This window comes from Onychomys torridus, chromosome 19, assembly GCF_903995425.1.
Source record: "Onychomys torridus chromosome 19, mOncTor1.1, whole genome shotgun sequence".
NCBI lineage: Eukaryota > Metazoa > Chordata > Mammalia > Rodentia > Cricetidae > Onychomys > Onychomys torridus.
Genome location: NC_050461.1, coordinates 56459183 through 56484328, shown reverse-complemented (window position 1 = coordinate 56484328; position 25146 = coordinate 56459183). Strand labels below are relative to the sequence as shown.

The 25146-nt window shown below is 43.4% G+C and overlaps 1 protein-coding gene and 1 long non-coding RNA gene across 2 annotated transcripts in view; one reads left to right on the top strand and one right to left on the bottom strand.

Annotated features, from left to right (window-relative positions):
• The window catches only part of Pacrg (parkin coregulated), a 466156-nt gene that overhangs the window by 168639 nt on the left and 272371 nt on the right, over positions 1-25146 (bottom strand). The window contains exon 4 of the mRNA XM_036169261.1: positions 19389-19538. Coding sequence (XP_036025154.1) covers positions 19389-19538 — 150 coding nt within the window. The remainder of the gene's footprint in view (positions 1-19388; positions 19539-25146) is intronic.
• On the top strand, positions 972-25089 carry LOC118570602. The gene is made up of 6 exons (XR_004943207.1): positions 972-1131; positions 4976-5156; positions 15860-16061; positions 21966-22005; positions 23215-23339; positions 24410-25089. It is a non-coding gene; the product is annotated as an uncharacterized LOC118570602 (long non-coding RNA).

Genomic DNA, 25146 nt, shown 5'->3' with positions numbered 1-25146 from the left:
GCCTTCTTAGATGATTATGGAAGGCTACTACGTCTTTCCTTGGACTTGGACAGTGACTTCTAGACACCTTGTCCCCATCCCTGGAAGATGGGCATCATATGCTTGCCTTTAAATATTCTTGCTTCCAAAGGGGATTGGAGAGAAAATAAAATGAAAGGAGAAAAAGATAAAGAGTGATATTTGAGAAGTTCACCTGAAAGTTACAATCCTTGAACTCCAGAGGTGAGAGACGAGCCTTCTGCCAGGGCGACCATGGTCCAAGCAGAAAGCCAGGTCCCCTGTGCTCTTACCCCACCACTATCCCAGGATTCTCTCCTACAAATGCTTTCTCTAAAAAAAATTCTCAATGAATTTAGTAATATGAAACAGTGTTACCCAAAACACAACAAATCAAGTGAAAACCTAGGTGATTTGACTAGAAATATCAGGGGTTTAAAATGCACTTTAATTCAGAAAGTGATTTACTTCCTAAAACGAGTGCCCCTCGGGGCTGGAAACATCTGATTCAATTGGCTAAAATTTGCCTCACACATTACTTGTCAGAAACAGGTTTGTTAGATAGAGGAACACCCAAGCTTGTGGAGCACATTCCCAGAGAGAAATGGCAATGCTCACTGAAGGAGAACAGACGAGAAAAAGACCAAGGCTTGGTGTGGAAAAGAAGGCTGCTGTTAGAAATACAGCACGGGTGTTGGCTGGAGAACACGGGAGCATGGGAAGGCTATTGTCATAATTCGACTTGGGAGACAGCTATCTGTGCTCTGGTCAATCACAGATGGGTTAAGCGGAGAGGGTTAAATATAAAAAACAAAGACATGTCCTTGAACTCACTCAATTAGACACTTCAAACCCAGCACACAGCTTCCTACAGTTCCCAAGCTTGAGGGCTGAATATTATTTGGCTGCAGGCAGTACAACTGGCTGTGTGGCTGTTGTTTGTGTAAATGCCTCATTATGTGTGGAAGCAGCGGCGGAGACGCCCGGCATTTACCCCACATTTCTGTGAGGGGCTCGTTATCTAGAGTGTCTCCTTCAGTGTTTCCCTGTCCTCTGGTATGGAAATCACATTGATTTTGTCGGTGTTTACAAGGGGATCATACAACCCAGAAACTATTGATTTCAGCAGCTCGGGTAAGACGGGAGCTGGGCAGTGGGATTAATTACAGTTGGAGGAGAAGAGGGTTGGGGGGCTCTGGGTGACCCGCAGGCCGGGTCTTTCTGCCTCTGGGAAGGTTCTGGAACAAAAGGCTCTGCTGAGGGTGGGTGGTAAGAAGCAGTGAGAAGGAGGCTTGACTGTAATGGCCATTTGCTCTGAGCTTGGAGAGAGGAGTCGAGATGTAGCCAGAGTGCATGTGTTACAGAAGGTCCCATTAAAAAGTCCCTGGATAGAGCATGTTTGAAGACATGGAGATATTTATCCTTGCTACTTGCTAGCTGAAGAAATACATAGCCAGAAAGATTGAACGACTGACTGGCTTATGGTCATGTAAGGCGTCAAAGCAGAGCAGTAACTGAGCTCTATTCTCCTGGCCACCTATATGACCTTTCAGAAGACTGTGGCCTGGTCTTCTGAAGTCATTGACCTGCCCATGCAGCACAGCCAAGGGCCTGTTCACCAGCTGACCCACCCAGGGCTACCTCAGTAGCTTACTAACTCTCATGAAGAATACATGGAAGGCTAAGGCTTTATAGGCCCTACCCCTGTCTGCCTGTGATTTCTGTGTCCTGTGATTTTGGGCAAATCAGGAACTTGCGGTAAAGACAGCAATGTCTCAGGGAAGATCAGTAGATATCCAGCTGTGGTCCCCTGCCCAGCTTAAGGCTTCCTTGTATATAAATGGTCCCTCATCATCACCATCATTTGCATCATGGACACGATGAACTGAGATGCAGCCTGGTACTTGGCACAGTGCTCGGTGCTCAATGACAGCTTTCTCTGTGGCATCTATGCCAGAGGAAGAGGGCCAGTTCCATCTGCAGCAAATACCTGGGGCAAAACTCTTCCCAGGCTCCTTCAAGACGGCCTTGAAGCCTCTGGCCCATGACTGTCCTCTCCTCCCCCTGCCCTTACCCTTTCTTAGTTGGATATTGGAAGGGTGGTTGTTTTTTTTTTTTTTTTTTTTTTTTTTTTTCCACTCTGTTGCAATTCTTTCCACAAATGTGCCTTCTTGCACTCTAGCAACACCCCTCTCTAAGCCTGAAACCTCCACAGGGATGCTCTGCTGGGAGAGGACCCACCACCTTGTGGTTCATTTCTTTCCAGGTAGCCAGTCATGCATTTTGTCTGTTCAAGTTCCACGGCAGAGGCGGCAAGTTTGTATTCCCTTACCCAAGCACTTCCTCAGAAAGGGCTCCACAGAACTCAGAGAAAAATCACACAATTGTTAGCCAGGAGAAGAAGTTCTCAAAAACCAGAAACATCACGGTGTTTACCCCCTCCCCACTCAAGTTCAGTCAGTTGGTAGGTTGGCCATTTCTACTGCTATGGCGTCATTTGCCCCAAGCACACAGGATGCAAACTTTCAAATCATTGAAAGTTCAAACTCAAATATCATGCAAGGATAAAGATTTTCACTTTTTAAAATGGAAGACCAGAAAGCCACAAAATACTCCACAATTCTTTTGTTCAGCAAATCCTTTGAGGGGCAGGCTACACATTCCTGGAGGAGTGGAGGTTTTTCCTCTTAGAGCTGGGTCAGCAGCTGTGGTTTCTGCTGCTGGGGGAAATGGGAAGGAAATGACTATCCTAGACAAGGTGGGCTAGCCAGAGTCGGAGCTGGCAGAGTACAGCAGGGACAGATGGTGTGTGTGTGTGTAGGAGGGGCTGGAAATAAAGTCGTAAATGAAAAAGTATTAAGACTGGGAAGTGATTGAGTTTTGAGATGCAAGGGAAAGAAAATATTGAAAGATTACTCCATTGGATGTTTTTTTAAAAGTTGGCTGGTAAAGAACTTACAAATAATCCAAGATTTTCTTTGGCATTATGAAACATGACACAGAATCCAGTCGGTTGGGGTATTCCCTGTCCAGTAAAATGATGCTCAGAAAAGGGATAGGAAATAATCAAGATGTCAGCATGCCCAGGGACATGTTGACAGTGTTCTGTCAAGGTGATATTTTGCTTTCAGGCCAGAGCAGTGATCTAACATTCCATCCTGTGGAGACAAGGGACCTACATTTACTTAATTTGTATGGACAGCTTTGGCCTCACACAGTATCACTTGTACTGAGCCTAAAACTCTGAAAACTCTGAAAAGAAAGGGCTACCAACAACTATTAATATTTACACACTTTGAGGTAAACTGGATTCCTATATACCCAGGATACAAAAATAACAGCTAGAGGTAATAGGGAGATGGATCAAAAGTGCCTGCCATACAAACATGAGGATCTGAGTTCAGATTCTGGCACTCATAGTAAAAAAACAAACAAACAAAAACAAAAAACCAAAAAAAACAAAAACAAAAAACAAACCCAGATGTGGTTTATTGCATTTGTAACTCCTGTAGTATATGTATGTGTGTGTGTGTGTGTGTGTGTGTGTGTGTGTGTGTGTGTGTATGCTATACATGACTCCTTGAGCTCAATGGCCAACCAGTCTAGCCAATGAGTGTCAAGTTCAGTAAGAAACCTTGTCTCGAAGACAAAATAGCTTTATGGGAAGATATAAGAAATCAAGCTGGAATTGAACTGGAAGATTTCTCCCTGTGGCTTTCACAGTGCTGAAAGGGGATATTTAGGGGGAAAAAAAAGCTGGCTTTACTTGTCTGTGAACCTTGCAAACTACAATATCAGCCTGCTAGGAAGCTGTGTTCATGGGTACAATGACGACACAATGACTGTGGAGTAACCAACCACTCTGCTCAACTGGAGGCTGGCTCCAGGGAGGTAACGGACACTTGGTACTATAAACTCAGCCCTAGACCTTCCCTAGAAATGAACTAACTACTGCTGTTTAGCTAAAACAACACAGTACCACATCATCTGTCAATATTTATGTTTACACCCAGAGACTGATGCTGTTCTCAGCCTGAAGCAGAGAAGCTTCTTTTTGCAAGGAACTGAAGTGAATGCAGAGATGCGTGGGTGACTGATCAAGGCGCTAAGAGTCAGTGATGTTTTAATGCTGAGCCCTAAGTAGGACATTTGTTTCATCCCTCTGCTCAGGGACATTTAAAAAGAGGAAGTACAGAGAATCTAAGAGCCAGAAAATAAGAAAGGTGGTGAAGGGCCATCTTGAGCACACCACCATTGCAATATGCGTCAGAATAGCTTCGGCTGCTTGTCCTGGGCCTTCATCAGGCTGAGCCCGTGTGAAGGTTTCCTGAGACAATGAATTCATAAGACCCCCCCCATACCTTTTTCTTGATAACTATTAGCAACTCATCTTCCCAAAGTAAACCCAAACTTGTGTTATTGTTTTCTGTTTTTTTTCTTTAATTTCCAAGTTACAATTAGTTTCTACCAATGGGCAAACCTTGTAAACCTCTCTCCCAAGTGAGTCTCTTGAAGTTGTCCTGAATCATTTCTGGTTAAGTCTTGCTGTTGATGAGGACATCCATGTAGAGATGGACACTGTCAGCAAAATCATCTTTATACAGGAAGGGCAGACTGCTGCACAGGAGCAGCTTTGGCCTCGAGGACACTGCAGTAAGCATGCCCACATCATTATGTTCAGGGGCATTTAGGGGTCAGATTTATTAACTCAGCAGAACTCGATGCATGCTCTATTAACCATGTTGTACATACTATGTGTTCATTAGCACTCTTGTCTAATCTAGGGCAATGGAAAATTCATACTATTGCCTACATACTCAATCTTGGTCTAGTTTTTACCCAAGTTCAATACCACACATAGTATATTAAAAGATATGTCATAGTTAACGATGTTGGGTGCTAATTCCTTTTTTTGTCTTTACTTGTGTGTGTGTGTGTGTGTGTGTGTGTGTGTGTGTGTGTTACATGCACACTACAGGGGATGTACGTGGCCATATGTGCACATGGAGAAGTCAGAGGAGGCCATCAAGATTGTTGCTCCTTCACCCTGTGCCACGTTACCTCAAGACCAAGTCTCTCACCAAAACTGGAGCTAAGCTGGTGGCCAGCAAGCTCCAGTAATCCTCCTGTCTCTACTCACCAGCAGTGTTGGAGTACAGGTATGCACAAGGCCATGCTCATCTTTTCTGTGCATGCTAGGGGTCTAATTCAGGTCCGCTTGCTTGCACAGCATGCATTCTTACCCACAGAGTCTTCTCCCCAGCTCTGGCACACACCTGTCCTGTTTGTTACCCTCTACTTTTCCCCCTGATCATTGTGAGCAACTAATCTTCCCCAATTAGTTCACGCCTCGTCTTTCACCGGTTAAGACTTGTCAACACTTCTCTCTAAAGCACATTTGTTATAACTGTCCTAAATCATCTCAGACTTACAAGAAGGATAACAAGGTTTAGAACAGCTGTGGAAGAAAGTCTAGGAGTGGTATCAGTTGGACATGGCTGGCTGAAGCACTGGAGGAATGAAATAAGTTTATCCCAACAATTGTCTAATATACGGTAATGAGACACCTCATTAGGTGCGGTGGAGAGGCTGGGTATTCATGAGATGGGAAAAACCATGGAAGTTATCACTGTTTACTTCTCTCTCCGTTTGAATAATGTCATCAGGGCCCTTTTATGAACCGATTGTCAATGTGCAAATTACTTAATCTCCCTGCATTCATGTGCTCATCTGTTAAATTGGATGAAGAATGCTTTCTCTCTCCTGGGTTTAAGGATTAAATGAGATGATTCAGGAAAAGAGCTAACCCCAGAATCTAGTGTAGAGAAGATACAAATGAATGTTTGCCATTGTTAAGAACAACAACAAAAACCACTCTGAGGCAAATTAGCAAATCAATAATCTCTTTAAGAATTTAAAACAGAGGATATCTACCCTGTAAGTATGGTTGGTAGAATAATTCCTCTGGATTCATATTACTAGAAAACAAAGTCTAGGCAAGAAATAACCAATTAAAAAAACCTATATGCAATGCTCGTCTTAATTGTCAACTTGACAATCTTTGAGCATGTTTATGAGAGATTATCTAGATTATACTAATTGAGGTGGGAAAGCCTGCCCACTATGGGTAGAACCATTCCCTAAGAAGGGGATCCTGGGTTGTGTGCATGAATCTGCTGTTCTTTTCTGACTGGGGGCATAAGGTGATCAGTCCCCTCAAGCTTCTTTTGCTGTTACTTCTTCTGTGATGGACTATGACGGGGATTCTGGAATTCTCCGGAGGCTTGAGTGAGAACGGCCCCCAGAGGCTCACAGTTTGAACACTTGGGCCCCAGCTCGTGGCACTGTTTGGGGAGGGCTAGGGGGTGTGGCCTTGTTGGAGGAGGTGTGTCACCGGGGGACAGGCTTTAAGGTTTCAAGACCTGTGGCATTCCCAGTGTGCTCTCTGCCTCTTACTCGCGGTTTGAGGTGTGAGCTCTCAGCTGCTCCTGAGGCCGTGCCTTTCTCCACCATCATGGACTCCAGCCCCCAGGGAGTCAGAACTGCAGGCCCAATTAAATGCTTTTTAAAAATAAGTTGCCTTGGTTGTGGTATTTTATCACAGCAAAATAAAAGTAACTAGAACAAACTGTAAGAAAAACAAACCTTTCCTCCCTAAGTTGCTTTTGCTTGGGTGTTTTATCAGAGCAACAAGAAACAAAAGGCACCACTGATGCCTAGGGGAGCTTTCTGCGTTTCTTGAATGGATCTGTGTACAGATTGCAGGGTTTTGTCACACATTGTATATTAATTCTCCATAACAGAAGCCTTTAATTTTTTTTATTCCTGACCTAATATCGTATCGTCTGTAGAAGTCACCATTTTCTCAGTGTCCCTATTTTGAACCTGTTGGTTTCACACACTAATGGCAGACTAGTTGGCTGTATTAATGGCCACTTTTTAAACTTTCCAAACTTTAAATACTTTTTATTTGGTTGAACCTTTTTGTGAGCTGAATAAATTGAGCCATTGCATTTTCTAAAGGAATGGCTAAGTGCTAATATTAATTGCATAAATTTGGAGTCAATTTTGTATTATGTATGCTGGAGATTCTCAACCAAGAAATTAAATAGTAATTAGAATTTATCTTCCCACTGCAATAGAATAGTGTTAAGTTTTAAAATGTGTTAAATTGTATCTCACAGGTTTTAATAACGGAAGTTCTTGCACTGTGAAACTATGCTTTACCAGGCATGCTTGGGATGTTATATGTTGAGCATAGAAATGATTTAGAGATAGTTAGTTATATTAATACAAAATTCATTTATCACTGATTATTACTCTGGGCAGGTTTTATTTGGAATGGATTGTGCTTTCTTCTTAAAATGTGGGAAATTAAGGGAAATGTAATAGGACAATAGAGCGCTCTTAGAAGTGGGTGAAAAGTTCTGAAGGCAGGGAGCTGGCTTTCAGGAAGTAGGTCAGGGAAAAAGTTTTCTGTAATGTGGTGATAAACACAGATAAAGGCTGTTTTCAATTACTTCATGGATAATATAAGGGTGTTCATTCTATGAGTTATTACCAGGACCAGAAGAGCAGGGGTTTTTGTATAAACTACAACTGTACTTATCTCAAAATATTGATTTGTGAGGAACAAATGGTAGAGGCAATTTTTAAACTACATGTCTGGTGTATTCAGGAAGCTTGTTGGAAGAATATCAGTCAGGCTAAAGACACTGAGCCATTGCTCCTAAACCAAATGGGCTTTTCATTAGAAACTGTGCTTAGAAACAAAACATTTTACAAAACAATTTGTGTACAAGAGTGAGGTTGAATTTTATTCCATTTCCTATTAAAGTTGTCCAGTTAAATTATATAGCTGTTATTTTAAATTTCTCTACTTGGTAATTTGGAAGTAAACATGAAGCATCACTAACCAATAAAAAAAATAATCAATTTTCATCAAGCAATGAAACTTGATTGAACCTCGCATGTCCTTCTCATCTGATTCAGCTCTACTGATGGATGGCTGCCATTTTTGGCTGGTAGTTTCATCCAGTTTTTGTCCTTGGCCCACCAAATGGGGAGATACACTGGACAAGAAACCACAAACTGAAAAAGGCATGTCTGCATTCTTTCTAGAGAACAAAACGAATACATTTTGGGTTAAAGTAATTTAGGTTTGAGTCTTAGCTGCCTGTGGCAAAGTTCTAAAGTTACCTTAATTGGGTTTCTTAGCTTGGCCTTCATGGTTATGCTCTATGAGGACTGGATTAGCTGATGCCAGGGAGATCCCTAAGGCAGCATGGGCGGCAAGGCTCTCGCCCACTTCCTGTTTTGTGACGGGGGGGGGGTGGTGGGGGTGGGTGGTGGTGGGGTAGTGGTGGTGGTGGTGGTGGTGGTGGTGGTGGTGGTGGGAGGGGGAGACACCCTCACCTTCAGGGAGTTTCACTGTCACAGTTTTTATGTTTATGCATTCTGATTGTGCGCTGTGGTTTGGTTCACTGAAATAGGGTATCACTCTTTAGCCCAGGCTGGCCCCAAACTCATGGCAATCCTCCTGCCTCAGCTCTTCTAAATGAAGACTGTGTTGCAAGGTTTAATTAGTTACACATGTTACTCTCTTGGTGATTCATAAAAGATGAAGTATCCTAATACCTGAGGATATCAACTTAGACTTAATAAATTGGGGTAAACAGTTCTTTTAAATAGATTTTCCAAATGTCCATGAGGGAGAAACATTTTTCTAGGAACAACCCAGTCCACAACTAGCACCAATTTTACCCATAATTATAAGAAGGAATTTGTCTTGGATTGAAAAACTTTGTGTGTACTTCACATGGCTCCATGCTTTTAGCAAAGCATTTTGTTTGAGTGTGTGTGTGTGTGTGTGTGTGTGTGTGTGTGTGCATGCGTGCACGTGTGCATGTTTGTATGTGTGAGAGAGTTGGGATACGGGCATGTGTGGGTTTGGGTTTTGGGTTTGAGTGTGTGGGTGTGTGGGTGTGTGGGTGTGTGGGTGTGTGGGTGTGTGGGTGTGTGGGTGTGTGGGTGTGTGGGTGTGTGGGTGTGTCATGGGACTGCTTCATTCATTTTTCCAATGGGATTACATTGAATAAATCTCTTTCTGCTTTTCATTGTTACTATGAGAATATGTGTGTATGCATGAGTCTGTGTGTGTGTGTGTGTGTGTGTGTGTGTGTGTGTGTTGCATGCATGAGCTGAACCTATCTGACCCTTTTTGAAAATCATTAGTCTACATCCATCAAGAAACTTAGAAAAGACAATATAGTTTCAGTGTTCCTAAAATGATTGGCATCTAAGCCATTTGGTGAGGTGGTTATATGTTACGTTTATAATATACAAACACAAAAAATACAGCATTGAAGTATTTCTGTTAGGACAACTACAAAATCTCCTTAATCCTTTGTGTATATAAATAAACATGCAACTTGCCTTCAGGTCAAAACGAAGCTTAAAATAGAGAATCACTGAGCAATAATGACCCAATTACATCCTTGTTTTTTAAAAAAAAAACTAATATTATAGCAATAAATAGCTTCTCAGTTCGTGATAAAGATAAAGACTCAAGAAATGAATTTTAGGATAAGTTGTAGGGGCAGAAGAGGCACCACTGGAATTGGTTTGCAAGAATTTAAGTGAAAGGTCACTGAGTAAGAGAGACTGCTTTTTGTTGAATGGCCACACCAACATGGATATATATAGGTTTACAAACAGTTGATGGGAATGTAATGTGTTTAAGGGGGGAAAGAAGCTGACCTTGGAGGGCTGGGCTGGGCCTGCTTACTGTGACCTCACCGAGACTTATCATTGTTGTTATTTGTGCATTAATTCAAGAAGTCATGGGTCTGTAACTCAGGAAGCAGGCAAGGAAGGAAATCCCTCTGTTTCCTGCTCCTTTTATGGGAAGTTCCCTTTTTGTTTTCCATTCCACCTTCACTGATGGTTAAGCTTATGATGAGCTAATTCTATTTCATTCTGGTAAAGTGAAAAAATACAGAAGTTTTAAAGGAAGACAACAAAAACAGGAAGCTGATTTCAGCCTAAATGGAAAATCCTTCAGACAGGATCTTGCTCAGCTGAAAGCAAACCAAAATAGGAAGTGTGGCAGGGGGCAGGGATGGGGCTGGACCTTCGGGGCCAAGCCAAGCATGGGAGGGGTCAGGGAGCAGGGAGGGATTCAGTGTGCCACACCTACAGTCCTGCTGAGGGTGGCATCTCTGGGCTCTGCTCTGAATCCCACCAGGCACTAGATCCCTCTCCAGCATCCAGTGGGTATTCCTGGGAGTTGGCCATGGAAATACCTCTGGAGAGAGAGCACTGGAGCTCTGAGTGAGCAGTAATGGAGGCTCCACCTGCCCTGGTGGGATCAACAGTGCATAGGTCCAAGAGGAAGCTTAATTTTCATGTGTTAGGGAGTTTTGTCTGTGCAAGGATTTCCTAGAAGGGCCTGCAGCAAAACCTGACAGGCTAAGGTGAGGGCAGGATATGAAGGGGATGAGAGAATATTGAGGGTCAGCCACAGACCTACAGGTTCTGCTGCAGCCCGAGTGTGTTACTTAAGGGCCCTCAGCCAGCTGCACCCATAGCGGGAACTAAACATGTGTCAGACTTTTGGAGGGGTGCCTCCTTCTCCCCTGCCTCCCATTTGGGACAGCATCCTAGAACAGAACTCATAGACAAGGTTGTGGGGTGAGTAGGGAGGGGTGAATAGACCAAGAAACAGAGGTGAAGCTCACCATTTCTCAGGCAAGCTTTCAGAGAGAAGCCAGCCCAAGTTGAGGCAGGGACAAGGACTTAGGAGGCAAGGTTTGCAAGACTTGAACTTGTCTGATGCAAAGTCCCCACAGATCTTAGAAGGAAAACATTTCAGGACCAACTGCAGACCTCCCAGCGGCTGGGGATGATCCCTGGGCTGAACAGTATTTACATTCTGCCCCCTACCCCAGAATTGCCTTAATGATACCATGAGTAGTGATGGTGGAACGTAACAAACACTTGGTGACATTCTTATTTTCTCGGCCATGTCCACCAAGACCTTTAAGACGCCCTTCGCTGCAGCTCAGGAAAGATTTGCATACTAAGGAAAATGAGGAAGAGGTTTTCATTATCAACAGTTCTAGAATAGGGGATACTTTAGGTGACTTCAAAAGTACAAGTTATAAACTGGGTGAAAAGTTTCCTTCAGCTAAAAGCTTTGGGATCCGGTTTGCTTTCTTGGCCTTGTTAAATATGACTTTCTGTGGCACCCACAGAGGATAGCACACACAGCCTCATCTGGGGCCTGTCTCAGTCTTCAAACACACTAAAGCTTCCTCCACAGATCTCTGCAGACATGTCCTAAAGGTCTTAGCTGAGCTTGTGGAAACTGGTGCAGAATGTGCTCCCAGTGAGCAGGGGACATGGCAAGGGTCAAGGCCTGGGCATTTAGTGTAATCAAGGAATTCTGTTGGTAGACCTTGGCTGGGTGGCTTGAAGAGGGAGGATGAGGAGGAAGTATATTTCAAACAATGCTTTGTACTTAAAGCAGGCAGCAGGTTTTGACTCTCCCCTTCTACCTGGGCTTTGGGGAGGAGACAGCCCCCCAAAACCAGGACCTAATGCTGGGGTATAGATCAGTTGGTAGAGTGGTTTTGTAGTATACACAATGCCCTGGGTTTGATCCCCAGCACAGCATAAAATGGGCATAGTGGCTCATCCCTGTAATCCCAGCTCTAAAGGAGGTAGAAATTCAAGGTCATCTGTGGATATGTGGGAAGTCTGAGGATAGCCTGGGCTACACACACACACACACACACACACACACACACACACACAAATGTAAAAAAGAAATAGAACCTTTACTCAGAGTGTGGCTTAGCTCAGAAAACAATTCACCCCACCAGTCAGAGAGGGGCCATGGAGGGGCCAGAGAGGACAGGATGCTTTCTTTTGGATTTAGGGGAAAAATAGGCCTGTGTCACAAAGGCCTGGAGGCTGCACTGTGGCATGGTCATTTAAGGCTAGCAAGCACTGTGCCAAAGTCCAGAGGCCATCCTGATGACACAGTGGAGCCTGGCTCTGTCCTGCCAGGCCACTTGAACCCCTCCCCCACCGGTGCTGTCTCACTGCTGCTGCAGAACAGTGAGTGAGATTCTCCTGCGGAAGCTGTTCTAGGTAAACCCAAACTGGCCTCGGGGCTGGAGGAAATCCAGGAGTGCGTGGGCCACAGATCCAAGTGCAGTTTGATATTACTGTTGTCTGGCTTTGTGACAGCGGCTAGCGTTTGTGAGTGGTCTTTTGGCAAGGACCAGGCCCTGCCCTCCCACTCTGGCCCTGCATTCTACAAGCTGGAGAACTCTCACCTAATGATTACATTGTTAACTACTAAACACTCTCTTTAGTGTTCCAGAACCCAGAATCTCTGGTAACCTTCATAGGACAGCAGAGTATGTATCAATCTCATCTATTAGTCCCGTACATCCACTGTCATGCACACAGACTGCTATCAAGGTTAACTTACTGAAAAGCAATCTCCCCCCTCCCCTCTTGAATAAGCAGATTCGCCACCATCACCGCTTATTTCTAGAACATTAGCTATCGTGTGATGAGGAGCCTGGACCTGGGTCCAACGGCAGTGGTGAGATGAGATGACACAGTCACGGCAGACAGGACGAGGAGCGACATGGGCGCTGTGACAGAGAAAGACTTACAGAGAGAGGCTGCAACTGCAGGAGCCAGATGTGAACTCAAAGCCACGCATCCTTCAGTAAGACGCTGGGGTTTCCACCAGGACAAGCAACTCCTGGTAACACTGCTCTGGCCTGTGATTCAATGCTTCAGCCCTCTGACGTGAATTGAGGAGTCTAAGGAAGAAGCTAAACCTACTGTTAGGGTGGGAAGAGTGAACACAAAAGCTTGTCCGTGCTGGCTTATTTACATAACAGGGATTATTAGCTCAACAAAAGACATTCGAGATCATATTCCCGCTGTTGGTTTATAGTAAACATAATACTTCTTGCATTTATTTTGCATTGAATCACCTTACGAAATGCGTTCATTCTAATGGATTATATATAATACCCTTGGAGGGACATATAAAACCATATATCTATAGTTTTTTCCTCACAACCCTCTGAGGCAGGCGGTGCAAAGACCTAACATTTACCAAATCCTTGGCCATGTGCAAATCAGCACCTGTCACAATGCACGCTTAATTCCAGCCAGAAGACACGTGTACCAAATGGCTTCCTGAGAGTTCTCTGAGGATTTGAAAACATCTTTAATTCTTCCAACGACCTGCTGTTTAAATGAAGGCAACTGAGGCACTGAGTAGTTGTGTGACTGTCCATTCTTTCCTTTTGCATTTGATAAGCAGGTTTAAAACACACAGACTGGAATGCCAGAGCCTTCACCCCTCAGAACTGCACGCGGGCACCACCCACATCCCATTCCTTGTTTCTCCAAGTCTTATTTGACGTGCCCGGAGGAAGTGAGCTCTCCTTACTGGTCCGTTTAGATAGTGAGCTGCTTGAGCCCTCTTGCCCAGCTGGTTTGGGAAGAGGCTCCTGCAGGCAATGCTGTCCTCCATTCCAATGGTGGTCCCAGGCAGGCTGGGGCAGCAGTGCCCTGGGCATCTATCCCCTGGGGAACTTGTTGTCCTCACCAGTCAGACTGCAGCATCTCAGGAGAATGAAGAAACCAATAAACCTCCATCCTCTCTGCTCAAAACGAAGTCCCTTGTCTGACCAAACAAAACATCCCCTTGGGAAAGTTACAGGGTGGTGCTGTCACTGAAAAGAATTCTCACTAAAGAAGCCATTTTCAGCAGTTAGGTCACTGTGGCGGACAGGAACACACCAGTGCTCAGTTTGCCAGTCAAAGATGATATTTTGCTGAGGGTGGTGGACAGGCAACCCTAACACTCAGAAGCCAAGGCAGAAAGATTCTGCACTGGACTATAGGCGATCACCTGTCTCAGAACAAAAGAAAAACAGATGGAATTTTATCTCCACATACCATAGAGTGGAAGTATTCAGTCTACAGTGGACTGAATAGTCCTTCCAGCCATAAGCTGTCAGTTGGCCATACCTGATTGGTCATAGAATGTAAACGTTTTGCCTCTGTGAAACTCATACACAGTTCAGAACACTACTGAGACACTCAGACCAAAGGGCCTCATACATATCTTCCAAGGTTTGGTTGTTGTTGTTTATTTGTTTTATTTTCTGACCTTAGGAGTCTCTTTAGACCAATGTTTTAATCTATGTGGGGTAAGTACTTAGAGAGACTAGATACATATGTGATAATCCCAATCTAACATTCAGAAATGGTGGGAGGCAGCAGTTCTAATAACTTCCCATACGAACTCTGAAAAATTCAAGCTTGCAAATTTAATAACTATAGAGATTTCCACAGAACTTTGAAGCAAATTCCCAAAATGTAAACTATAAAGAATGGACCAACATTCCATAGGAAATAAAACTTAATTCCAAACTAAACTCAAATTTCCTACAGAGAAATAACCATTATACAAGAAAAATTATGCTTCTTGGCTTTGGGAAAAAAATAGTATCCAAAAGTTCACCAGCATTTTAAAGGACCACAGAATAACCACACACAACTCACAGAAGTATCTAGAAGGCCGGGGATCAGGTGGCCTGAGAATACTCAGGCTCTCATGAAAAGTAGTTTTTGTGTTTCAATTTTTTTCAGAAGCTACTTAAATTTCAAGGCCAAAGACCTAGTACAAACATTCTAAAATATAATATATTCTTATTAGATGACATTCTTATAGATTGACGTGTCTAATTTGAATTACCAAAATTTAAAAAGATATTATGTGTATTTATTGTCACTGGGGGATGGAGCATACGCCACAATGGAGATTAAAGGAGAATTTCAAGAGTCTGCTCTTTCTTTTCACTGTATGGATCCTTGGGATCGAACTCTGATCCTTAGGCGAAGCAGTGGGTGGCTGTTTCTGCTGAGTCACCCTGTGGGCCCTTGAATAACAAGCTTTGTCTCTTTTAATGGACTTTTATCAGTCTGACTGGTGCATGTTCAAGATTTGTCCTAAATATTTTAGCATCTGATTTCCACAAACATGGGACAGGATGTTGGGTGACAACATCTATTGCATGGCATGTGGTACCATCAGCATCTTGGAGGCTGGGAGTTTTGAGTGTTTCAGGGGCAAGTTCATCCAGGAGTCTTGTTGCCCTTAGGAACTGAGGGTGCAACACATGGAGACAGTCTCTCGGAGGCCCTGATCTGCTGTCAGAGCCTACAGTTTACAGTTCAGCTATGAATGAGTTCATGCTATTTAGTGACTCATGCTCTCCTACATCACATCATTCATTTTGTGACTTTATCTGGTAAAGCCATAAACTGAACATTCTTACTATCTTAATTTTCTGTAACCTTTAATAGCATTTATAAAAGATCACAGAAGAGATGAAACTGCTTTTGGCTGTATGACAAATGCATTTTATGAATAGTTTATAGAAATTGTTATTTTTCTCATCCCAGTGTAGTTCCTGGAAAATCAACACAGTTTAGACATCTCAAGCTCATTGTTTAAATATGGAGAAGTGAGCTTCAGTAAGTGGCAAAACTACCCTGAACATGCCCAATCCCGTCTGGTCACCAATCTGAACATGGTTGGGCCTGGTTAATGCCTGAGTTGGAGAAATGAGGCGTGAGCAGAGACACCTGTTTGGATCTTCCACAGAAGACCCTGATCTAGACTTTCTTCCTCTGTCTGACGTGGGCTTATCTTTTTAAAGATGGTATTACCCCAAATATCAGTCACACATTTGAGCTTAAACATTTTGCAAGGCAAGGATGGATTTGAAAACAATTTATCCTTTCACTGACACAGAAACTCGCCCAGCATGAAGTCATCAGAAATAAGATGGACCTTGCCATGGCTGACGAGACCAGGAACCTGCATCTTACTCACGGAGTATGGAGGGTCACGCTGGCAGCTACCCAATGGGGACAGTGTTACAGGCTGCACAGAGAACTTCTACCACACAGATGGGCTGCTAGATGATAGCTCACAAAGCATTGCTACATTTTATGTAAGTTCATACTATAAATTTGTATAGTAATGGCTGTTTTACTTCACCATGGGGTTAGGAACTCATTGTCTCTAATGAGCACACCAGCTCTTACAAAAAAACCTGTTATTGTGGTTTAGATTTGAAGTGTCTCCCAAAGGTGTGTGTATCGAAGGGTTGTTCCCTAGGTGGTGGGCTCCCTTGGGGGGCTCTGGAAATTGCAGCAGATGAGGCCTAGCGGAAGGGAGTAGCTCCCAGGGAGCTTGTCCTTGGTGGTTGGATGTTTCTACCACCTGCTTCCTGTCTCCTGCAAGCTGAGTGTCCTCTTCCAGAGCAGGAATGAAGTGCAAAGGCTGGCTAAGATTTAACACCTTAGCAGGGCAGACGTGGCACTAATTGATGCTCTGGGTTGCACCATCTTCTCCCTGGGCTGCTTTCTGAACAACAGGTCCCCTGAACCTGGGAGCCTCATTTCCTCACTGTGGGCACCTGCTAACGGGTCTGCCCAGCTCCCTGCCTGCTCATTCCCCACTGCTTGTTTCAGAAAAAGTTATTTCACATTAAAACAGGAAAGGCATTGTGAAAGATCAGATGGGAGAACTGAGCTGGAGTGTGTGCTTCAAGGGGGCAGGTGGAAGAGCAGGCCATTACATTTGAAAGGATATATTCGCCCATTCTATCATTTATATTTGGTCCCATTTTAAAAGGATTTTGTGGTAGGACTTGAAAGAAATATATTAGAAGCTAAGTTTAACAAAGCATCGATTTGCATAAAAGCCAAGCGTGGACTAGCAGAGGTATAGAAACGTGAAATTATTGTCAAATGCTTTGGAGTCTATAAGATGTTTCTCCCTAATGTTATTACTGAGAGTCTCTGAGATAATTTTAATGATAAGTAATGACAAGTTGTGAGAGATACCTGCTTAAATAAAATAAGAATCATGGCTCTGTGGATATGGGTACAACATCTATAATCATGAAGTGGATTTTTAATAAAAACTACTGTTAAGAAAACCATTTTCCTGGTGAAAATACTAATACAGTTGGGAGTCCTGGAGTGAGCGCCTCATAGACCTGGATCTGGGTTACAGAGACACTTCTAGGATTGCAGAGCCCCTTTGCAGAGGAGCACTCCATTCTTAGGGTATAATGATCCAATTTTATTACAGGCCCCTCAGAACATACTATGCCTCACCCTAGCACTGTGGTGACAGGCTTTGAGGAAGAGGAGAAAACGAAGCAGAAGATAATATTCTCCCTATTAAATGTCAGAAAAACGTTTGACAGAAAAGCAATTTGAACATGGAATTTCTGATGTGTGCATTGGGAAATATTTCAGAATTGCTAGTTGTGCTTGAAACTGATGGTGGCTTAGATCAACTATGAATGTCCTGCGGTGAACTCTCAAGGGATATTCCTACAGACAAGCAACCTCTCCCTGTATCAGGCAGGTGGGCATTTGCTAGCTACAGACGTGAAGAGAAGCTGCACCTATGAAACAGCAGGGGACGAGCAGCTTTGCTTTACAGCCCAGAACCCCAGGAGGACTGTCGTGGTGGCTGGACCAGCCCTGCCTCCCAAGTTTGGTGCCCAAGAACTTGGTTTTCTCTTGGGCTTCACCAGTGCCCTTCATTTTCACACAAGGATACAAAATGTTGCTTAGATTTGAGTTGTAGATATTTAATCGTATGACAAGAGCATATCACATTGTGGATGCATCTATTCTTCCATGCTTAAGTAAGATGGAAGAAATGTGGGCAGGCCCAATCTCCATGCATCAAATTCAGATATGAATGTTTATAAGGAGACAAGCCACAGGGAGGCAAGCTTCATAATGAAACAATGGGCGTACTAACAGTGAGCATCTTGTAGGTTTGTGTGAGGAGTGCTGAGAAAATATTTGTGAGACCCAGGCTTCAAAACACTTACCTAGAGTTTTTGAACTCTATTTCCCCCCCAACAGATCTCTACTTCTGGCCCTAGCTCCTTCAAGTTGAGCTAGGATTGAAATACAAGAATACAAGGAAGCTTACCGTTTCCTTTTGAGCCATAGTTGAACCACATGCATGTGCAGTCTTTCTATAAATACACAGATATTTGATGCTGACATATGGTAAAAATATTAATTAAGAATAAATACTGTTTGCAAGTATTTTTTATAACATAGGAATGCTATTACCAAAACAATTGCTTGAACAGTATGTAACTAAATTGCTAAAACAGTTTTTAATTTCCTCTTGCTTAAGTGTCAATGCAGCCTTCTCCTCTTCAGATGGCTTGAGATGGACCACAAACATAGAATTGGGTCATATGGCCCAAAGACTGCCAAAGAGCTCCTGAGGATTCTACAGTGCCCTGAGTAGTGAACACATGATGCAGGTTCAACAGCAATTAGTGATTACATGCAAAGATGGCGACTCTAAATACCAGGCTTGTCTGTGGCAGGGGCTGCCACACACTTAGCTTTTTGTTTGATATTGTTTTCCTGTGTGTACAATGAGCAGACTGTGCTGCAAAATGCTCATGCTGCGTTCTGCTAAATTACCAACTTATTTACATGGTTGTCAGGAACTAACTGCAAATGTTGACTCCTTCCACACTTGTGAGATGTACGGAACTTCAAAGTTAGCAACAAAAGAAAATGAGATTCATGTACTTTCAGGGAAATCAGACTGCCAGGGAGCAAACCCACAGCTGTGGCCTGCCAATGATGGCAAAGACTTGATACAGATCTGTGCAGGGTAAACATTCCTGTGAGAGCATCCACGCCTCTGAAGCTAAGTGAGGGATAGTTTCCAAGAGATACACTGACTCTCATATCTACTTTTAATCAGTACTCACCATCCAGGTCACTGAAAATTGTTAATGACAGATTACTAAGTATCAGCAACTAAAAGTAAAAAAAATACCATTTTTATGTTTTTTTCGCTTGAAATGAAAGATCAGATGTTAAAAGGCTCCAAACTGCCTACCACATTTGAACAGCGTTTGAAACACTCACCTCCAATCAATTTATAAATAGTGGGATATAAAGTTTTGCAGAGAGGATCAAAACCTTCTAATGTATTCAAGGAGTATTAAAGAAAACTATACAGTTTAATTACTGGAAATGTACAGAAGCATTTAGGGGTTCCTCTATGGAGTGAGTGGGCCATACATGTGAGGAGTAATAAGTGGAATTGCTGATTAGACTGTTTCCAGGGGGACAGTGGAGAAGGGTTGGGTTATGCATTTTAGATCTCCAAACTGAAGAAGGGTGATAGTCCCAAGCAGGTTGCTCCTTAGTCCTCCTTCAACCCACTTCCTCATTCTAGGGCTTAAAAGACATTTGCTCCCGGGATCACTCACCATTCATGTTCTTGAAGATGTTCAGGATTGGGAGGATCTGACGGTAGTAGGGAACCAAGGCTTCACCCACCATCTCAGCCGACACAACCAGATGCTGGAGGACTTTGAGTGTGACACAGATGACCTGTCGGTTTCGGAGGTTCAAAGCATCTATGTGGTGGAAAAACATTGTGTATGAATTCTATGGAGTTAAGGTGGCACTGTCTCACAGCTGCATTAATTAAACTGTGCTCTACTGGGGACCAAGAGGGCCTTATTACTACAGCTCTCACTGAGGCAGTGCAGCCCCTGCTGAGGATCGCATCTTATATGGTTACTGGTGGGCTCTTCACCAACTCTGACAACATTCCTTTCCTTTCCTTTTCCTTTTCCTTTTCCTTTTCCTTTCCCCTTTCCCTTTCCTTTTCCTTTTCCTTTTCCCTTCCCTTCCCTTCCCTTCCCTTCCCTTCCCTTCCCTTCCCTTTCCTTTCCCTTCCCCTTCTTCCCTTTCCCCTTCTTCCCCTTCCCTTTCCATTCCCTTTCTTCTTTCCTTCCTCTTCTTTTCTTCTTCTTCTCCTCCTTCCCCTTCTCCCCCTCCTCCTCCCCCTCCTCCTCCCCCTCCTCCTCCCCTTCCTTTCCCCCTCCTCGTTCTCCTCTTTGTCCTCCTCCTCATCTTCCTCATTGCTGTCCTCTTCCTCTTCCTCCTCTTCCTCCTCCTTGTCCTCCTTGTCCTCCTCCTCCTTCTTCTCCTCCTCCAAGACAGGGTTTCTCTTTTAACAACCCTGTCTGTTCTGTTTTGGAACTTGCTTTGTAGACCAGGTTGGTCTCAAACTCAGAGATCCACTGTCTTTGCCTCCCGAGTGCTGGATTAAAGGTGTGCACCACCATGCCCGTCTAATTTTCATGTTTCCATCCAGAGTAGAGGCTGGTAGTCTGAGTGGGAAGAGAAAGACAGGTGGCATAGAGCATTTAAGGCCACCTAGTGTTAGTGCACAGGCTACCAGCTACCAACAGCTGAACTTTTGTGCAATGATCTCTCTCAGCCAAGAATCCCGCTGTTCTCTTTCTTCCTGTCCCCTTCTCTCTGTGTTTATGTACACATGCAGGTCAGAGGTCAACAAACTTCTTTATCACTTGATTTCCACTTTGCTTCTTTGAGGCAGTGTCACCCACAGACTGTGGCCAGCAAGTCCCAGGAATTATCCAATGATGAGCTTATAGGCATACACTGCCATGTCTAGCTTTTTCCATGCCTGGCTGTGGATCCAAACTTGAGTCTTCATGCTTGTGTGGGCTATCTTCCCAGCTCTGATTCCTGCTATTCTCAAAGATATCCTCATGAAACAACCTTTATTTTAAGAGACAGAACTTGGCTAGTGTACATGTGGAAAAACTATTGGTTACCAACACAGGTAGTATTTTTGATAGACATGAACATAAAATGTACATAGACGCTTAAGAAGGCAGGGAGGAAATATAGAAAACAAGCACTGCCCTACAAAGAGTCAACCATAATAAACTGAGACCAAAGGAACACACACAAGCTTAAAGAACAGTTCTGAGCACAAAGCAACAAGCTACTGCAGAGCAAGACAAATGGAGGTTAAATCACTTGGTGGTCCATCTCTGCAGGGGCTGAAAGATGCTCTTTGCTCCAGAGTGGAACCAGGACATTGATGTTAGTGTGTGAACCTGGCCAGCTCACTAATTCTTTCCTGGCCCTGGTTTCCTTAATCACAGCAGCCTGTCATTTGCTTTCAAAGATGATGACCTTAAAATGGTTGAAATGAAGAGCCAAACAAAGCATCTGTTATGGGGCCAGAGGGTTGACAGGACATGGAGTCCCTGACTACTCTAAGATACAAGCCAAAGGCTCCTGTTTCTAAGATCTCCCACCTCCTAATGAAAAAGGATTGTCTACAACCTTAATGCAAGAGCCAAAGCAGCCGAGCTATCCAAGAAATGGTGGATACCCTGGGAGGAGTCCTCACACTGTCCTTGAGTTCAGCTCACACTTCTAAGAGCTCTGGTATCGCAAACACATCTCATTCAGTATGAACTTTCTCTTTACTCTGGGATGTGACCTGGTTGGTTCCCTGTTACTCAAGGTCAAAACCCAGTTCTCATCTCTCACATTCCCTATGTTGGAAAATTGTCTGTTTCTGTATCAGAGTATGCTTGGATTTATGTCTTCTGTTCCACAAGCACCTCCTTTCCAATGGTCCTGAGTCTCTGCTCTTGCCTTCTCTCCTTGGATCCTAGATCTTCACCCACATCTTCTTTCCTCTGTCTGATTCTTGGTCTCTATCCTCACCTTCCCGCCTCTGGTTCTGTGTTTCCATCCTCAAAATTTCTTAGACCCTGGCCACCTTGTCTCCTGAAGGTCCCTGGTCACCATCATCACCTTCTCCCACATTGGTCCTAGTTTTTCACTCCCCCCTCTTCCTCTGGCTCTAGGTCCTCACTTGTACCTCCTTCTCTGATTCAGGTTCCTCTCCCTCATATTTTCCTCTCTGGTCCTGAATCTCCATTTTCACTTGTTCATATCCAACTGCCTGCTCTGAGAACTTAATGCTGCCCTCTGCTTTTCTTCCTCAGAAGAAATGGAAGATCAGCCAGATCCAGGGAGATATTCAGGGTAAGTTTAAACTCAACTCAATCCTCAGGGAAAAGTCCAAGAGTTGAAAGCACCGTTTGTTTAGTGGTTTCAGATATTTCCTGTGGAAACACTGGGAAGTTTTTAACAATAAAGTTGAGGTCAGCTTTATCTTCTCCAGGAGCACTGGGGGTTGGAGAATGAGCACAGTTCAGAGCAGCCCCACAACTTCTGGTCCGGTCAAGGCTACATTTATGGTTGGTTTGAAAGTAAACATGAATGTAATGAACTGAGGCACTCAGCCTTAACTCTAGGAGCCCACCTAAATATAACTGCAGGACTTGGTGGCGTGATGGCCTGTCATTACAGCTTTTACACACTTTGCAGGCCATGCTGAATCTTCTGAAAAACAACTAAAAATAGAATGCTGTAATTTCCTCTGCAAGCTGTGGTGACAAGACAGTCAGAGCAGAGTTTTTGAGCACTGGTGGGAAGGAGGCAAAGAGTGGAGTGGGCAGTCGGCAGCAAGCCTGTTTCTGGTCTTATCCAAACTACCCTGCATGGAACACTACTTTGTGCCAGGAACTGAACCTAGCACTTTATACATCTTAGATTACTAATCCTCCTTTGTCAACATTTGCTGAGAGAATATTATGTTCTCCTCATAATTTTAGGAATTGGAAGTATTGAAATGAACAAGACACAGATGCTAACGTCCGCTTGGCGATTGCAGTCTAGTATGGCAACAGATTGTAAGCATACACCACAAGTATGATGACTGTTCTTGACAAGACAAGGTTAGCAAGCAGCCAATCACAGTGATACTCAGCCTAGTTTCAGGATCATGGAACTCTCCTAGACACAAGGACAAAATGCAGAGAACAACAGATGCTGTTTAGCTACAACATTTCCATGCAGGGAGGTACACTAGAAACACAGACCCCTCCCTGGGGAAGGGAGCCTGCTCCAGCTGGGTAGATGAGAGCGCACTAAAGCATTCGGTCATAGGGAGATAGATCAGCTGGTCTCATAACTGTGAACGTGCTCTTCCCTCTTCCTGAGCACCTTTTGGTGAAAAGCATGAGTGTGTAGGTGTGCATCCATGGAGGATCTGAGTGATGTAACAACCAGACACTTAAGAGTCTGGTTTTCTGCCCTTTTTGCCCATTCTTCTCTCCTACAAAGCCTACAATCCTACAAAGCCCTCAGAGCTATGCTTAACTGTCCATTTTGTGGAATTTTGTTTTTCAGGAAAACACAATGACAAAACATTGCTATCAAAGGCAGGAAATACTGTGAGAGTCCTTGAGGAGATGAATTTCTGAAGGTGGTAGCTTTGGTGGCTCCCGTGGCTTCTGAATGCGCTTTTCCATTAGGTATGCATCCCAAAGATTGTGTGTGCCCATCTACACCCAATGTCAGGGAAGAGACTTGACATGAAGACCATACTGAAGTATGTGTGTGTGTGTGTGTGTGTGTGTGTGTGTGTGTGTGTGTACACAACTGTACCTTTATTTTCTAATTGGGATTATATGTATAACCACCTGGTCACCCAGGGGTTATTAATGTTCTCTCTCATCTCAAGAGAATATCAGACATAGCTTTTAGGCGATAACTGCATTGCAACCTTGAATGAGTTAGCATGCTTGTGATAAATTTCATTGCAATGTTATTGACAATGACTGGCAGCCATAGTGCCTGCCCTGTAACTCCAAATGGAGCATGAAAGGGAATGTTGTATCCTTTCTGGGAAGCAAGAAAATTTCTTCACAGTAGCTGTGAAAGAAAACTGGAGTGCTGTATAAAAATTTCCTTAAGAGGAATTTTTTCTTTATCTTTTTTTGTGTATATATAAGTGGATACATGTGTGCATATAGATGCATGTGCACATATATGTATGTGTGTGTAGGGGCCAGAGGTCAACCTTGGGTGTCATTACTCATGAGTGGTCACCTAATGCTTTGAGACATTATCTCTTATAGGTCTGGAGCTCACTGAGTAGATTAGGCTGTCTGGTGAGCAAGCTTCAGAGATCTGCCTGCCCAGGCTCCACAGTGCTGGGATTACTAGTGTATCAGCACTAGACTTTTCATATGGGTCCTGGGGACCAAACTCAGGTTTTCAAGCTGTCTTCATCCCAACCCAAACTGAGCCATTGTCCACACATCCCTGAATGAACCATCGTGCCCCAGCCCCAAGAGGGATTGAGTTTTTATATTGCCCATTTTCATTTTAGTTCATGTGATTTTGTTTCTCATCCTTGAGGAATTGATTCATAACACCAAGTCTTTTTGTTCTTACTTTCTCAATGGAATTAAGGTAATATGATTGGGGAATGGTGGAGTAGGAAACGGAGCTCTTTTCCTTTGAGAAAGTATGTTAACAGTTCTAAAGGGAACATGATTCTGCAGCCTGAATGAGGAGAGATGTGTTTATTCCTCTGCAGCTGTTGGCAAGTTGTCAGCAAGGACTTTGAACTCAAGATTCAAGGTTTTGAAAGGTCTAACATGAAGAGTCTACTGACATTATAGAACCTTTCTATTCAGGAAATTGGATTTCTATTGTATAGCTTACTGCCTTCAAGTATAATCAACATGATAGAGATGACAGATATAGAGAAACTGCTGAAGAATAAGGAAAAATAATCTGAAGTCAAAATGGTGGAATTTATTCATCTTAGATGGTTATAAGCTCCACATACAGTTTTCCTAGGCCTAAAATCCATTACTGCTACGAATTTTGTGAAGTGAGAACATTTCCTGCCATTAGATATGATTGGCTACTGCGGAACCAGAAAACACAGAAACATTTCCATGGGTCGTCTCTGCTTAGAGTCAAACATACCAAACACAATGAAAACCAAACACGAAGTCTAAAAATACTTTTGACATATGCCATAAAGGTTAATATCTTTAATATATAAGTAGCTGTCATAATCCAGTAAAAGAATCCCATTAGAATGGTCTAATAATGTGAGCAGATAATACAGGTATTAACATAGACAAATGAGCAGCTAATATTCTATAATGTTCAAACTCATTGATAATCAAAATAAGTTTGGGGTAGCATATTAGCAAAAATAGTCACTGAAATATTATCACTTGGATCAGAAGCATGTTTGGGAAAAGAGAGATGTTAACAGATGCTGTGGCCCACATGGATGCAGCAGTTCTCCTGAGAGCC